This window comes from Stegastes partitus, unplaced genomic scaffold (genome assembly GCF_000690725.1).
Source record: "Stegastes partitus isolate 25-593 unplaced genomic scaffold, Stegastes_partitus-1.0.2 Scaffold1020, whole genome shotgun sequence".
Classification (NCBI taxonomy): domain Eukaryota; kingdom Metazoa; phylum Chordata; class Actinopteri; family Pomacentridae; genus Stegastes; species Stegastes partitus.
The window spans coordinates 15,612-33,217 of record NW_007578751.1 but is presented as its reverse complement, the minus strand read 5'-3'; the positions used below and the strand labels follow the sequence as shown (position 1 = coordinate 33,217).

General features: G+C 41.2%; 1 protein-coding gene across 1 annotated transcript in view; it reads left to right on the top strand.

Moving 5' to 3' along the window:
• The window catches only part of gcgra (glucagon receptor a), a 40,321-nt gene extending 23,780 nt beyond the window's left edge, over positions 1-16,541 (top strand). Inside the window, exons 2-14 of the mRNA XM_008295096.1 lie at positions 4,045-4,192; positions 4,629-4,725; positions 7,179-7,286; positions 7,419-7,513; positions 7,940-8,034; positions 8,233-8,422; positions 9,468-9,627; positions 9,803-9,863; positions 10,345-10,414; positions 12,410-12,498; positions 12,578-12,722; positions 13,443-13,484; positions 13,567-16,541. Of these exons, the coding sequence (XP_008293318.1) occupies positions 4,139-4,192; positions 4,629-4,725; positions 7,179-7,286; positions 7,419-7,513; positions 7,940-8,034; positions 8,233-8,422; positions 9,468-9,627; positions 9,803-9,863; positions 10,345-10,414; positions 12,410-12,498; positions 12,578-12,722; positions 13,443-13,484; positions 13,567-13,932 (1,572 nt within the window). The 5' untranslated portion in view covers positions 4,045-4,138 and the 3' untranslated portion in view covers positions 13,933-16,541. The remainder of the gene's footprint in view (positions 1-4,044; positions 4,193-4,628; positions 4,726-7,178; positions 7,287-7,418; positions 7,514-7,939; positions 8,035-8,232; positions 8,423-9,467; positions 9,628-9,802; positions 9,864-10,344; positions 10,415-12,409; positions 12,499-12,577; positions 12,723-13,442; positions 13,485-13,566) is intronic.
• Positions 16,542-17,606: the final 1,065 nt, after the last annotated feature.

Below are 17,606 nucleotides of genomic sequence, written 5' to 3'. Positions count from 1 at the left end.
GTTGGTGTTGTGCTTGGACTTCAAATCAGACAGAATTACTCGTCTGCATTTATTTAATATTTGCTAATGTGTTTTAGGCAGTCGGACATCCACAGAAAGATGTCTGTTAGGATGAATTTCATGCTGAGCCACACTGATCTGAACTGAAACTAAAGTTAAAATAAACATTTCTGTGTATGAATGAAATGTCGCTCTCAAAAATACTTTGGCACTTCTTCATAACAACTATTGCCAAGTGGGTTGGCTCTGTGCATGCTTGATGCATATGCAATTATAGACATGCTCCCTAGAATTTTTCCAAAGAATTCCATCACTGCTGGAAATCTCTGACTGAAGATAAGTAAGAGGAGCTCAGATAAAGACAACAGCAACAAAATGACATTATTTTTCTGACATTAAAGTCTCTATCAGAGGGTTAATCTATTCTAATTTCATCTATGATGTGTTAAAAAAGTTCAAATAGCTGAATGTGATTTGTGTTTTGCCATCAAACCAAAGATCAGCTTCTTCAAGCAGAGTGCGATGCCTCGATTTAAGCAATATCTTGCCCTCTTTGCTGCAACTGTGCTGCAGAATGTGTTCCAGCATGACGGTCTGTCTCCTCTGAACTCTGCGTCACCCTATTATCAGATAGTGGGGCTCTCATCAAGCGCTGTCATGCTCAGTGTAGCATCTGCAGCCCTAAGGTATGAGCGTGCCTTGCCTCAGCTAATTCAGTCGAAGCGTGGGAAGCAGGAAGAAGATGGCGCATAGCTTGAAAAAGTTGCTCTGTATTCTTGTTTTAATGATATTTCAGATAAAAAGCTGCATCAGGTAATGTTTTATAAATGCACTCAGACCTCATCAATAGCAACAAAGTTGTCTAAGATGGATGAGGCGGAAGGGTTTGACTTCTACTCCCTCTTGCGCCTCTGCGTTTGGAAAGCCAAGTGATAGATTGCTGCTCAGGGTCATTTTCTGGACTGGACAGTTATTGTGTTTTCAAAGAGGTTTGTTTTTGATCCCTGGTGCTCCCCTCTGCCCCTCATTCATACACGCATCACCCCCCTGATGTAATTTTGTTTGTTAGACAGTGTAATCAAATGAAATGTAAGTACTCTCCAACAAACAACAGCGATTGTTTGTGGCCATTGTGTTTAGCCATCTAGCATGCACTTGAACAGCGAGCATTTTTTATGTTGTTTTGAACATTCGGAGAATTTGCGTCATATATTTGTGTTTGTCAGAGTGTTACTTTTTACACAAATATATATAAATGACTAAGTATTATTCAAACAAGTGGCTGTCCATCCTGTCTGTCCAAGGGTGCAACAACTCTTTAGTATTCAAGTTAACTTACGTAAAAAGATAAACATTGCATCATTTTCACATATTGAAAACATCCCCAGGCAGATGTGAAACACTTTGCTCCATAACTTTATCGAGTTTGAAGAAACTAAAGGAAACCCAGGAGGTTGCTCTGGCTCTCTCAGCTGCTGTTGCACCTCCTAAATCAGATGTGCAACAATAGCGATAAAAGCACCAGATGTTTTTCTAGAACACAGAGCTAGTGGGGCGAAACAACACGTGTTTCAGACGACCTTGACAGGTCTGAAGTCACAGTGGACTGAACGAGCTAAGTGGGAGCCCTGAGCTGTACAGTTCTGGCTGGCTATCATAACAGCAGAATATACAAGCCTAATTAGCCCCACACCTCAAAGCCCATTAGTTCCACTCCAGCTGCCACCAAATGCCTGATGAGATTCCCATTGTCCTGCATACAAAGCATCCAAGCAGACATACTGTATGTGACAAATCTGCACATTACTTTTGCATGAGAGCTTTACAAACACACCGGATCTTGTCTTATCTTTAGACATTCTTTCATGTTGTATGGTGTTCTTTTCGAGTGCTGCAAGCAGTGTATGTTTACTCTAGGGAGAGCCTTGTTTCAACTTCAGCTGTGGGGCATTTGATGTTGTTATGTCTAAAAAAAATATATGCAGATACAATATGAATCAAAACTGAAAGCTTTCACATCTGTGCTGCCAGGCTTGAAAATTGTTCAATATTTGAAGAAGGCTAGAAGAGAAAACAGTTTGATATAAAGGTCATCGAGAAGTCTTTTACTCTCAAAAGGGAACTCATGATATTTTGTTGATACGAGGTGATGAAGTTGACATAATTTTAACACGGTGTATTTGAATCTGCAACTGACATGCCGACGTCAGACAACTTAACAACTATGTAGCGGCTGCTGTGTGTGTTGTTAGGACCTGGAAATGCGGTCAGCCAGGTCGAGAACCCATTTTTTTCTGTCTCTCTCTGATCTCTCTCTCACCCTCTCTCTGATCCTCTCCATTTCGTCATCCATCCTGCAGGACTCAAACGAGAATGTCGTTTGGTTAATCATTGTTCCTGCTTGGCGCTAAGTTGCAGAAAGTGGTGCAGGCTGGCCGGTCGTGTTAGAAAATGAGTCTCTGTAGGTGTATGTGGGACGAGAGAGATAAGTGAGTGAAGGAGGGAAACCCTTTTAAAAAAAAAAGCCACACATGGCGTAACATTTATGCCAAAAGGAGGAGCATGTTCTCACCCACATGTGTGTCAGCCTCTCCACTACACTCGGACACGCGCCAAAGCGTCATACAATCACAGAATGATGTCTGACCTCTTTCTCTGGTAAGAACTAACCTGAGACACTTCCACTGCTGATGTTTGGTATTGCAGAGCTTACTTCTCGGTGTAGTGTGATTGACACGGTGTGGTTGTTGTTTTGTACATGTCAATCATATCAGTTTAACGTGAAGTTGTGTTTGGCAGACATTGAACGTCTCTAACGAGTCCCTGCAGTGGGACTGGAATGTTTGAGCGACAACCAACATATTTGTTTGTTTTAAGGTTATTATGTTGCTGTAAAATCAGTGCATAACAACAACAACAACAGTGATGGAAACAGGATTATGACAACAGCATGTCTGATGGTGTTAAAGGCTGCGATCTGAGCTGGACCGGTCCTGAACCGATGTAGACAAGAGCAGCTCTGGTCCCTCAGGCGCCCACAGCAATCAGTCAGTCTGTACTACAGCTAATGCTAACTGGATCCAGGGGTTATTACACTGAACAGGCCATTTAGAAAGCACTTTGGTTTAGATATTATCAAGTCTGACTTCCAGTAGAGATTTGTTAAATGTAGGGCAGACATTTGGATTGTGACTGGAACCTCCCAGCTGCTGTTTCACCCCAGATTTTAGAAGCTTGTTGACATTTTCAGTCAAAGCGTGGACTGAAAAAGTGGCCATTTAAATTCAGTCTGTCCCGACCTCATACATTACATGCTGTCCATCTGTCATGAAACATTGTGCTCTTATCACTTGAACAAATACCTGCCACCAGTAAACAAAAGAAATTCTTAACGCATCAACATGAACCCGTCCTCCTACCCACCACGAGACTAGAACAGAATGGAATTTGAAACGTTTTAGCCAAAAATGTTTCCATGGTCAAGGTGTTTTTTGCAGAAACGTTTCAGATTTCGTTCCGTTCTCCGGCTTCAGCCAAATCTGTTGGGAGTTTTCGGCAATCGATACGCAGGTGAGTGACCTCTGGCACACGCTCGACCAAACACTGACTGGCTTTAACACTGAGATGGACAGCAGCCAACTGTGAGTCACTGAGTAAGTGCAGCTCTGCTGAGCTGTAGCTGTCTCACAGATGGGGACAAACAGCAATTCTTGGAGGTTTTCGACCTTGTGCTTGATGTTCTGGACAGTCTAGTTACCGGTAGCGTCAGAGGAACACCTTGTTTTCAAGGGCTATGAGGATAGAAGTGGGACTGATCAGCCTCACAGTAGATGTCATTACTTCTAGCTAAGCCATACAAAGCTCTTTATTTTACTTCTTCTTTTGTATAATTTCTAAATTTTACGTAATTGTAGGGTGATAGATATGACCCAGCCTTTTCCTATGTTGGGCGTCCTCTTGTTTTGTACGGCCAAGCTGAGCTGAGTCAATAAGCAATGTGTTTGCAATGAGCTTTAATGAATTGTGTATCTCTGTGTCATCCAGGCTGTGTGGCGAGTGTAGATAAGCACCCTTATGAGGTGAAAACCCTTCCCTGCCCTGCAGTATCCCCTCCCAGCACCAACAGCAGGACTAAGGGATGTCACGGCTGTTCCTCTTTCTGGCAATGCTTATTGTCTCCTGCAGCATCCAGGTGGGTTAAAAGAGCACACACACACACACACACACACACACACACACATAAATGCATAGTATGCATACCTTTCCTGGAGCTTAAAAGCCTCCAAGCAAGATATCTGTGACCCTCCATTAGTCAGTGGTCTTCACAGTAAGGTTGCTGTTTCTTTAGTTCTGTTGAAACAAGCCAGTGAGAAGCCCAAATACATTGCAGAGAAGCTCTAGCCACCCCCATACTGACACATGATGTAGTGGGACACAGCTTCATCTTGATGGATTATATCTCCAGCATGAGTACGGATTGTTTACAGCTCCTGTATATGTGAAGTCAAGTGAAATGAATCCCAATTTGTCAAATGGCTTCCGTGAAGTTTACATTGTCAACATTTTTCTTGTTTGTTCTACATCAGTGTTGTTGAACTGTTCTCTGTGTTCCTCATCTATCCTGTCAGGTGTCTCCTACTGCTACCCTGGATAAGCTGAAGGAAAGTTGGAAGCTGTACATGGAAGAGTGTGAACGCAACAACAGCAGGGATCCACCAAACACCGGTGAGCCAAACATACTGGATATATTGGCTGTCAAGTCAGTTATTTTGGTTAAACAAAAGAGATTTTTGGCCATTTTGAAGAAGTGTAAATAAAAATGGTAAATGGTCTGCACTTATATAGCGCTTTTCTACCTTTGCGGCACTCAAAGCGCTTCACAATGTTTTCTCATTCACCCATTCACACACACATTCATACACCAATGGCGACAGAGCTGCCATGCAAGGTGCTGCCTGCCATTGGGAGCAACTTCGTCTTGCCCAAGGACACTTGGACTGTGGAGGGCGTGGGGATTGAACCGCCAACCTTACGATCAGAGGACAGCCCGCTCTACCACCTGAGCCACAGCCACAAACTATAAACATATCTTTTATACAGCTGAGTTGCTCATCTACACATCCACTTGAGCCTGAGAACAATTCATTTTATTAGATTTCTTCCCACCCTATGAGTGTAAAGCCTAATTATTGTGATAACGACCCCATAATCAGTGATTTCAGCCTTTGCATTTCTACTGTGGTGCTGGATCACACAGCTTTGACGGTGAGGTTAACTCAGAGCGCATTAAAACAACAACAAAGAGTAGGTACTGGATGTAACTCCAGTTCTATTTACACGTATGAAATTAGGAGGGAACTATGGAGGGTTTGCCATGTCAGCCCAAATGGGGAATTTACCGAAGTTGATTGCGACATTTCTGAATTTAACTAGTTAGTTAATAAGTTGAACCTCCGAGTTTAACCAGCTGTATTGTAGCCAAGATGGCAGTTTTTCAGCCTTCTCAGAAGTACCTACTCTGGAGTACATGCTTTTTGTTTCTTGCCTGAAAATGGCCCTAAAATAGGACAGTTGAGCAAACATCTTGGACAAGCCCCCAGTTTGTTACATCCCAGCTCACTATAGGTAAAGGAAGTGGATGCTATTGATGTTGTTGTTTATTAAAAGGTAGGCAAACACAACAACAAAGATTCCCAAGAAAAAAAAAAAAAGAAGAAAACCAAGGGCGTAGGATGTTACTCAAACCAAAGCAAAAAAATATAACAAAAGGAGAACTTCTTCCAGAAGTTATAAACACCTACCCATTATGTTTTAACAAAATAAAAGCTCCAAAGTCAAATCCTGTCTTACCCTGCCTGTGCTATCCAAAACAAAAAAATACAGAAAGGAGTAGCATCCCTGTCGCAACACTTTTTGGAAACATTAAGTGGCTTCATGAAGCGGCCTGATTGGAGGTCAGCACTGCATTGCTGCTCCGTCCAGATGTTGAGGTGACTGAGACATAGGCAGGACAACGTTAGCACTAGTTCATGGCAGGGACTCGCACAAAGAAATTGGCAAACAAAATGTGAAGAGGTAAATCCCCCCAAAAGTGAGAAGGAGCACAATCACCCAGTGCAGTGTCACTATGAGTCCCTGAACAGAAGAGAGAAACAGGGAGTCTGATTTTAGGGATTACGGTGAGCAATATTTGAAGAAAGTATTTCAAATAAGTGTTGGTCATAAACTTACATTGATTATGCCCCTGCCCTGTCATCTCTGTCACTGAACCCTGTCACACATATGATCTATTGTTACTGTAGAACCTTACACTTTAAATAAATGGCATCATCACCTAGGATTATAGATAGTAAAGTTGGAATTTGAACATAAACCATGATTATAAATGATTAATAATAACATTCCTGAGAACGGTAACTGTAGAAGCGTTCTTCTTTGCACACACATTACAAATAAAAATGAGCATTGACTGTCACCTTGTGGCTCAGTGGCAGTTGTCCAGAGCTGGTAATAGTTTGGTCACCAGACAATGGAGCAGAAGCAGTTTCCACTCGCTGCTCAGACCACTGCGTAACCCCTCTGCCTGCAGCTGCTCCCTGTACAAGTGTTATATTTGCTGCACCGCTCTCACTGTCTGCTCAGTGAAAAGTGGTTCCTGCTCACTCCATCAATAAAATGTGTAACTATGTGGTTAATGTTGCTCTTCAGTTGCATTACATCTGTTAGCATGTTCCACACTAGTGTGATAAAGCAGGAGAGCGCTGTTGCTCCAACTTTCAAAAAAGCTGCTTTCCATACTGCATTCAAAATCACAGCCCTCTGTTCTCTCACTCCATGGCTCTGACGTATCTTTCCGCATTAGTGTAGGAGCAAATTAGTAGATGTAAAGAACATGAGATGCAACATTTTATACACCTGACCATCCAGCTTTTTCATACAGTCAGTAGACTGTTCATCCTCTGATGATCAAAGATGTGGTGTAAATGGAAGGTCATTGCAAGGGACTCTGAAGTAAAGATAAAAGACCATGATTATGACCAATTCCATAATGGCTACCAGCTGGCGTCACTTCAAAGACATGCTACTGCATTGTGTGACTTAGTGAGACTAGTATACAAGAGCTATGATTGTACACAACAATCTCACCCATATCTCATGTTTTTTGTTTTTAACCCCAGGCCTTGTCTGCAACAGGACTTTTGACAATTATGCCTGCTGGCCTGACGGGCTTCCCAACAGCACTGTCAGTGTGGCGTGCCCATGGTATTTGCCATGGCACCATGAAGGTAAGAGACATCTGAGTTTCCAGATTCACAATGTGTTGCAGTCATGTTGATGCAAGACAACTTAAAATATCTTGCAGACTGGACTTAGAGTGGACCCAGTAAATGACAGAGACTGTGTGTGTGTGTTTGTAGTTCAGCATGGCATGGTGTATCAGGAGTGTGATGCAAACGGCCAGTGGATGACTGTGAAGAACACCAGCGAGTGTGATTCTCATGATCTAGGTCAGGTAAGAAACGTCTTTTTGCATTGTTCTTCCGCGAGGGCACTAGAAGTAGCTAAGAGAAACAAACGAGAACCAATATTTGGTCTGCATGATCATCTGGTGATCACTTATTACATTTAGCTTTTTTTTTATAGCATGTTTTATACAACTTAAAAAACTGTACAAGTAGGAATAGCATCATTCAAATAAAGCACAAAAAAGAAAAAAAAAGAAATTAGATTTGATGTTTTGTGGAGAGGCATTGTCACTTTACAGATTTTCCCTAAATTATTGTAATAAAATACCCTCAGTACATTAATAGACCTGCAGTGAAATAGTTTTATTTTACAGATTTGACTGAATAACCACTGTCATATATCATCTTTTTGTGCAGATAAAAGAAAAAAAAAAATCTAACATATATGTGTTCACTTGTGCTATACTTTGCAGCAGTATTATGGCCATATCCGGATCATGTACACGGTGGGCTATTCTTTATCCTTGGTGGCTTTGGTCTTGGCTCTTGGCATCCTCATATTTTTCAGGTAATAGTTATTTTCAATCAAATAAGCTATCAGAATTGGAACAAAGTGTGAGGAAACAATCATAGCTGACAGGTTCAGAAGGCAGAAATTGTCATACAGAATTTATGTACAAAACGTTATTGCTGTTTATCTAATCATGGATTATGGTGCAAAAAGCAAAGATGACCTTGTAGACCAATGTTGCCTCTCATTCATCAGGAAACTGCACTGCATGAGGAACAACATCCACATGAATCTGTTTGCCTCCTTCATCCTGCGAGCACTGTCCATTCTCATCAAAGACGCTCTTATGGAGGCCAACCACACATCACAAGACCTCAGCAGCGACCAGGACCAGGGATTCCCTCGTGCCTCTATTCCTCCTGTGGAGCTGCTGGTCAACAATGAGGTCAGTAGTGATCTGCAGCTCAACAGCAAACCACACCGGCCAGTGTTCTACGGGGGTCATTAAGGAAGTGCACACAGATCATTAGAAGTGGAAGGTAGTCTGGCTTTTATAGTTCAATTCTTAAAAGTCCAAAATTACACCTTTTATCAGAGCATGATGCTTAAAAATATAGACTCATTGGATTTGCAACTTTCCATTAGTCCTTGAACTACTCATCTGTAATGTGCAGTTCTGTTGGGATAATAACAAAATCTAAGCATAGAGTGGTGACATTTTACTAAAATCATTTTATTCCACATGCACATTTAAAATTTTGAACCAGTTTATCCGAACAGATTCTGTAAACAAACTGAGTTGTGACCATGGTTGTTCTGTTTCCATACAGAGACAAACTCTGTATTTGCAGTGAAAAACGAATCCATAGTAAGAAAAAACGAGACCCAGAAACTGCTCAAGGTTCAGAGGGTCAATGAGAAGAAAGGAAACAAATCGTCCTCATTGATGGTTCTGGTGTTTTCAGTAGCACATTATCCTGTTTCTGTTTAGTTTAGTTATCCCATCAAACTAAACGCTTGCCAAACAAGACAAAACTAGAAAGTCTGTATCGTATTATTTAAGAGATTCAAAAGTACAAAGATCAAAGTACTTATTGTGCTGACTGGATGATGCAGTCATGATGTTGGTGTACCCTATAAACATGTACAAATCATACAATATAAAGACATAAAACTACATTAGATCTATTAAAGATTGCACAGAAATATGGCCAGGACAATTGTTTCCACAGTTATGATTTGTATAATAAAACAAAATATAAGTAGACAGTTAAAGTGAAAGTACTTGTATAGAAAATAGTCTCTGTAATCTGAAAGGGTAATAGATAATTGTAGGAGCTAATAATCCCATTTTGCTTTTATATAATCTGATCGTTTTTGGCATAAAAACGTCAGAAAATGCTGCGGTGGCAAAGATCTCACCATTTACATCAGCTAAATAATGTTTAACATCACACAGCTTTATAACAAGCCTGATCGCTGTCTTGCAGACAACAGTCGGCTGCCGCGTTGCCGTGGTGATGATGCAGTACAGCATCATGGCCAACAGCTACTGGCTGCTGGTGGAAGGCATATACCTCCACAACCTCCTGGTTATCACCGTGTTTACAGAGAGGAACTACTTCAACATCTACCTGTGCATTGGTTGGGGTGAGCTGGGCTGTTGTGTGTCTGTGAGTGTGTGTGAAGTAATAAGTCAGGGGACACAAGTTATTACGTGCTATATGATGCTTTTTTTATGACACAAAATTAAGTCAGAGCTGATAAACGGCTGTAACGCTGGTGTGACTTATTTTGGACTTAGACAGCTCTGGTTTTTTCACAGGTGCCCCTTTAATATTCCTGGTGCCATGGGTGATAGCTAAATACCTGTATGAAAATCAAGAGTAAGTTCCTACAGTCCTTCTCTCTCTCCTTTCCTCTTTCTGTTACTCCTGATTATGCTATGAATGTGCTGTGAAAACATTTAACTTATTCATGTTGACAGCAGGGTTACATGTAAAAAAAAAAAGCTGTCAGACAATTTGGCTGCAAATAACCTTTTCACACAGACGTATTTTAGTGTCTCCAGGATGAGGTGTTTGCACCTTCTGCATATTTCATGTTAACATCCAATACGCGGATTTTCTGCTGTGCAGTCTCTTAAACTCTCATGGGCATCTACAGCAAATGGGTTGAAATGGATTTTAAGGTCACATGATGCAAATGCACAGGTACCCACATTGGTGTGTTGTGCATCTGCCCTGGTCAGCCAGGGAGAGGAAAGCTTTTCAAAATGCATTATGCTTGTCCAGAAGCATGTGAGGTGTCCAGCATATGTTTCTGCTTGACTGATATCTCCTTCAATGTTTTTTTTTTTTTTTTCAGGTGCTGGGGGCAAAATATCAACATGAATTACTGGTGGATAATCCGTTCCCCAATACTGCTAGCTGTTGTGGTAATTTCCTCTTCCTCTCTTGTGCTATTTCTGACCTGCAATTCACATAATTTCTGAAACATTCTTTAAAACATTGTATTGTTATTGCATTGAAAATTTAGCGGCCAAAAAGGGTCTTCACCCTGAAGTCCCACGTGTGTAACTGGCAATCTTGCATTTCCACTTCATTTCAGCATGTTTTCCTACAATCACACACTATACAGTATTAAACACACTTCATTTATTCATGAAATGTAAAAGGCTGGCAGTGCATCAGACCTAACTACGGTGAAGCTTGTTGAGACTCAAAGGTTTTTGTATTAAATAAATATGATTTTGCTCGGTGACCTGTTCAGCAGTTTAGTTTAGCTACCCTCTATTCATCCTGTGGCCAGGGGTGTTATTTAAGGTGAGCTTCACAAAGGTCAGTTCTGTGCATTGAGGCTTGATTTGTCATGGCTCATATGCGAAGCCCGACATCCTGGCATTTTCCATGTATTAATCGTCCTGCTAAGTGGCCTGTATCCCGCAGGAATTCCTGTGTTTGAGTTGTTTTAGGAATGGAAGGGCTGGTCCTCATCTCAATGTTCCCTTCTTTGTCTTAATCCCAACGTTTTCTAGCTGTACATCAGCGTAGAAAACAGCACTCAGTTATATACATGTTTATATGTGTACATGAAGCTTTGTGCATGTGTGACTGTCCCTGCCAGAACATATGCGAGTTGAAAAATTACATCATTCAAGTTCATGCAAATATGAAATGACGCATAGCCACATATAAACTGTACACATTGCAGTGTATGTATATAGAAGTGTGATTTTATATGCATCTGGGCTTTAGTCGACTTACATTAATACTGCATGCACTGTATTCTACTAATCCTACAAATACATTATTTATCATGACCACGGTTGACATTCCTCTATTTAATAAAACAAGTTAGAAAGAAAAATAGTTTATCTGTCCTGAAAGAGGAAATCCTTTTCCACAGTGGGCATACACATAACACAAACAAGTAATACATACACACTTCTACAGAGCTGGCCCAAACCCAAGTTTTACAGGGACACTTCAGTTTAGGGGCTACACAACAAAGAAGAAAACATGGGCTGACAGTACACCCCACAGGCCGGATTATTTTCTAGTTTAAGAGGGGGGTTACTTATTTAAAGCTCGTATGGCTGTGGGAACAAAGCTCATGTTAAATAGGGCGTTTCTGCACCGCCTGGACCTATGGCTCGGAGGAAGGAGGGTAAAGTGCTGGTAGAGTGGGTGGTCTGGGTCATGTGTGGTTAGGAGTGCTTTGGAGATTAGTGATGTGGTGACACAGTCACACTCTGATATCCTGGAGGTGAGAATACAGATGAGTTTTCTGACTAAATGAATTATCTTTACCAGCATGTTCTTACTATTCTTCTTCTTAATATTATTAATGCAAGTTGATTTTAAACATTTGATAAATAGGCACATTTGAACACTTCCTACATGCTGGGTTCATGTTCAGTTTAAAATGTACAGTTTGTTCTTTCCTACCAGGATCTTGCTGTTAATGTTCCTTCCAGTCCATAAAACATACACAGTGGTTATATGTACAGATTAGGTGCAGCTCACATTCATCCTCCAAGAACCTGCAAATGACCCATAACAACCTAATTGTAAACATAAAAGGTCACATCATAAGTGGTTTTCATCAGGAGAACACATGCTGTTGCGTGAAATGCCAGCTGCTGTGAAAGGGGTTTTGCTAATAACAATATGCTTCTGTTCCTAATAATGTTGAATGGATGGTTCACACTTATAACTGGTATAGTGCTGAAGTGTTCATTTTTCTGGCCCTCTGTGTATTCGTATCCAAATGCAGTTTTTCAGTACTTTGAGCAGCACAAACCCAAGTTCATACTTTCACTGAACTGTTCTGCCAGCACACGCTTTATGATGGTATCTTCAGATTACTATAAGTAAATGTGTTCAATAAGAACTATTAACAAAGACACTTCTTTCTCTGTTTCTCACAGATCAACTTTCTTATCTTTATCCATATCATCAAAATTCTTGTGTCAAAACTTCGAGCGCACCAAATGAGATACACAGACTACAAGTTCAGGTGAGTCCTTTAAGGGTTGACATTAGTTTCTTGTTTAGTTTCACTCTACTTAAGTCTGTGCTTTCTGTCTTTATCTCAGGTTGGCGAAGTCAACTCTGACCCTGATCCCACTGCTGGGTATCCATCAGGTGGTCTTTATCTTTGTGACAGACGAGTCCACCAAGGCCACCATTGGTTTGCGTCTTACCAAGCTCTTCATCGATCTCTTCTTCTCCTCCTTCCAGGTTTGACTATGAAAAAAGATGCTGGGTCCTGAACCAAAGCATCTATTCATTATTATTTTCCCAAACAAAGAGGACACCGATGTGAGAACTGAGAAAGATACTGTAGGGGTTCGAGAGGAAAAAATACTTTTATAGGATAAAACAGGAGGTTTTAGATTTGGCATTTGTTCTCAAAGTTCAGTTAATGTACTCTTAAGATCTCATACTCAAATCCATATCTTTAATTTCATGTTTTGCTAAATTAATAGCAAGTTATTCCTTCATCTTCTCTCATCCCCTGCATGTCTCAGTTTGCCTTCTGAGAAGTGCTGTGTTTACTTATGTGTCAGAGGGGATTACGTTAACAAAACGTACTGTTCGCACTGCTAAACGATTGTATCACACTGAGATAATGACATTGACCTTTAAGGTTTGGGGATGCAGATGACAGATGAGCAACACAGACAAACAGAGAGAGGAAGATGCAAAGACAATCCTAAAGCCAACAATGACAAGTGCAGCTGTGGGATCCTAAGGCAGATGTTTCTCATATGCACATGTGGTAATTTAGTTAGAAAGCAACAGCTCCCCACTGTGCTGCAGTGCATCCGATGTGCACACAAACATACGTCGCATCTGAGTCATGTTTTTATATTTTACAACACTTTGTTCTCAGATGTTATTATTGTTTGGTGTCATGAGTAAATGCAGGAATTCATTCAGTGTTGGTTTTCTCCACAGGGTCTGCTGGTGGCCATCTTGTACTGCTTTGTCAACAAAGAAGTAAGTTCCCTCATTTGCACAACATAACACATCTTTCTCTTGTCACCACATTCACAGTGTCTGCTTCCATCTTGCTCCTCAGGTGCAGTCTGAGATCATGAAGAAGTGGAAGCGTTGGAAGCTGGGGAGGAACATCGAGGAGGAGTATCGTCACACCTACAGCAATACCCCCAACACAAAGACAGCGAGCTTGTCGAACCACGTCTCTCGACTGCCTCACCTTCCGGACATCGCCAAAACCTCTGCCCCAGTCTGTAGCCCCGAAGAGAGGCAAATGCTTGTGGCCGACTGCCATAACGGCGTGGTGCACAGTAAAGGGGCAGGCAAGCGCGCCTCCCCACTGCACAAGGGAACCATCAGCAACTGCACTCTGGTGGGGGATATCAGCAGCACGGACAAGATGCAGTGTTACGAGGCACAGAGAGAGAACATGGAGAGCCACCTGTGACAGGCTCCAGCATGACAAAGAAAGTTGGATGGCTTTGCGTTCTCGTCTGGCTCTGACAGACTGCCCCTGCTGGCTGAGGCGCTGCGCTGATAGAGTCACTTGTCTGAGCAGTCCTCGGAGATTAGCCTCACTGGGAGACAGAGCAGCACTCAGCTCTCGCCACAGCTTGAGGAAGGAGAACAATATGGCAGACATTTGCACCGAGGTGTCTAATGTGCTGTGAGTCTCGTGAATGGGTTTCTCTCGATATTTGTCAGACAGTATAATAAGCTGTTGCATGTCAGACAATTCAGAAATGGCGTCTCAAGGCAGAAAAGCCATGTAAGATAATCCAAAAAAAAAAAAAAAACCTGAAACCTCAAACAAAAAACAGCAACAACAACAGGATGCAGGGTCCTTGCTTGAACCTCTGTTTTAATTTGTGCTGTCTGTCAAAGATGTGTTTTTGTGGTACTGGAGGTTAAATGCAAACTGGACATTGAACTGTGTACACAAAAGAGACCAAACAAATGAAACAAAACAGGGAGGCAGAGGGGAGTGCTTTTTTTTATATGCTTTGCTCTTATAACTGTAAATTGTTTTTAGTCTTTTGTTGAACATGTAAAAAGAAAATGAAGAAACTTTCTGTTGCTTGTACCTCACACAGACCACAGTGTTGTTCAAGCGGCCCCGTCCAGGGCTCATGGGAAATTGGCAGCTGCTCTCCCCCAGGTCCTTCCTGGCTCACATACAGATGATAAAAGAGGTCAAGTGATGGTATGGGACAAACTATAAATAAGCTAAAATGATCATCGGTTAACTTTCTTATGTGTTTTCAATAAAAATACATCTTTTTTTTTTTTTTTAATATATATTTGGGTCAAACCTTTAACACTACTGAGTTCAGTTGTAACCGTTTAAGTGTGCCAGGTGTGTTTTCAAGGGTCATAGATGAATTTCTGGGCCACTAAATGTGTTGCCTTTACCCCCCCCCCCCCCCCTTGCCATTAAGATGTTGCTTATGACACCCTGTACACAACTTGTACACCCACTCAGTCCCGAAAGCTCATAGGAAAAACAGTGCACTTAAACCTAGGATAAAAATATACAAAATGCAGACACGACCTGCAAAGCCACACATGCATAAAGTATGAAGTCAGCGTCATCACTCACAATGACACGTCACCTCCGGCACAAGGGTGTTTCTGGAATGTTACATGGAAGCAGTCATGCATGGAAATTGCACAGATGTGGTGGACTTATTGTTTGAACCACTTGGCAAGGATGTGTGCCGCACAGTGCCGTCACTTCAATGTATAAAAAAAGAAAGAAAAAAAAAAGTCCCACTGTGCTAATGACTGCATGTTTAATGGCGGTGTTTAATATGCAAATTTACCTTGAGTCTACAGTGGCTGTGGACACTTTGAACAAAACTCTGTACTCTAAAAGCAGAACAAAATTTCTCTCATAAGCTTTCCAATGACAAACAAAACTAAACCGTCAGTGGTGCATTTGCTTATGAATACATTAAGTTGCTAAAACATTTTCCCAAAACTACCTAAACTTGACTTTGTATGTATGACTATTTGCACAATGTGAATTTATAATTGGTAAAAACTGTGTGTGTGTGTGTGTATATATGTGTTTCTAGAAGTGATTTTATTTGATTGCTGTCAATATATTTCATGCATGTCTGTGAGGGGGCGTGTGTATGTACAAGTATATTTTCAGGGTATGAATGTGTGTAGTTTCAGATTTGTGGACGTGTTGCAGTAGGATGAATTTTTTGGCTGTAGCCGGAGGAGCGATGGGTTGATATAAACCAGCGCAACTGGCTTCACACAGAGGTCAGAGGTCATTATGAGCCAGTCCCAGTCTAGCGTATACAGTTTTTCACCACAGGACATTCCCAGATGTCTATACATGGCATAAGGAAGACACAGCTTTTTGCTTTATCTTCAGTGTGATTCCTCAATGTCATTTTGTAGCTCAGAGCAAATTAGAGCACAGCAGTGAAATGATTGTCATTGAGGTAATAGCTCTGTACAATTGCACATCCCCCAGTTGCAGCTGTTCAGTCAATGAGGAAAAAAAAATTGCAGGCCAAGACTGTTTTTCATCAACATCTGCTGAGGACTGTAATGGAACTGGTAAATATCCAATACTTTGATCTAAGCTGGGACACACTCGTGCTGCTGCACCCCAGAAGTGACTTTGCAGTGTTTTGTCTTTATTAGCAGAGAGTGATAACTCACACAGTGATAGAGAAATGTTGTACACATCCAGTAAACTGATGATTCAGGAGAGGAAAGTATATTGCTAATTTTATTTCAAACTTATGCCTGTATTTTAAACTGTGAGAATAACCATGTATGTATTTGAAGCCAGCAGCTTGGGTCACTCCCATTCCTGGACCAAAGTGGTTCTGCCTGAATGTATTCTTTGAAAGGCCTAAATCAGTATGTTCCTTTATATTTTCTCTTAAAGGTGGTTATATAGAGTATATGTGGTGTAAAGAACCAATCAGTAAAAGCTGACTGTATTCAGGTGTATACAGTTGATCATATATTGTGTTGGCTTTGTGCAAATGGTGAAAGAATAAATTCAATATATGTGAAAGATCATTTTAACTTGCTGTAGCTTTTGGGTTGGTGAACATTCATGATGTTGAAATACAAAGGAGGAAGCATGTGCAGATCCACTTTCTTGGCTTGCTGTGGATCTTATTAGCTGCTGCGTCCTGCTGGCTGGACTCACTGAATGGACAGTAACCTATAAGAGGTGAGTATTGACTCAGTCCTCATTGCTAGCTGCTGCTTGATGGCACTCTAGAATAGAATAGAATAGAATCTTTATTGCCATTATAACAAGTACAACATAAATAAAAAGTGCCAAACCAACAATGCAACATTCATGTCAAAATGAAACAAAGACTATAAAAACTGTAAATGAGTAATTAAAAAATAAACATATATCTAAATAAATAGTAATTACAGACATGCAAACACACACCCATACATCCATCTATCTCTTAATTGCATGATCCCTTAATGCGCTTAGCAGCATGTATTATGTTTTATTGAGTGTGGCTATTGCTGTGGGGTAGAAGCTGTTTCTGAATCTACTTATCCTTGTTCTGAGTGAGCTGAACTTCTGCAACAGTTTAAACAGGGTGTGAAGTGTCCTTTATAATGTTCTGGGCTTTTTTGAGACAGTAGTGACTCTGCAGTGTGAGGAGAGAGCAGCCAACGATCTTCTGGGCCGTGTTGATGACCCTCTGGAGCACTTTCCTCACTGTTCCTTATTGTGGCTAAGACACAGGATAGTTCATCTTACACTGATTATAAAAACTGCTATTTTAGCTCACCAGTGACTCTTCTTTTCAGTATCCTGCTTCAGAACAGCTTCAGGAACCACCTACCCCTAGACATCCTCAGCATCAAAGCTGTAACTTCTGAAACTGTCAGCCCAACATTGACACTTACTTCAGTGTTAAACAGAGCGGAAGCAGAAAGGAGCGCCCAGGTTTGAACTTGTCTTTCCTGCTTACTTTTAATGTATATGTAGTGGGAGCATCTGTCTGGAAAGTTTGGTATTTCCAGATGGCCCTTGAACACACCATCAGATGTAGGTCAGCTCCTCCCATTGCCCAGCCCCTGATTGAGGGTATTTAAGGCACCTGTGGCATCATGGCT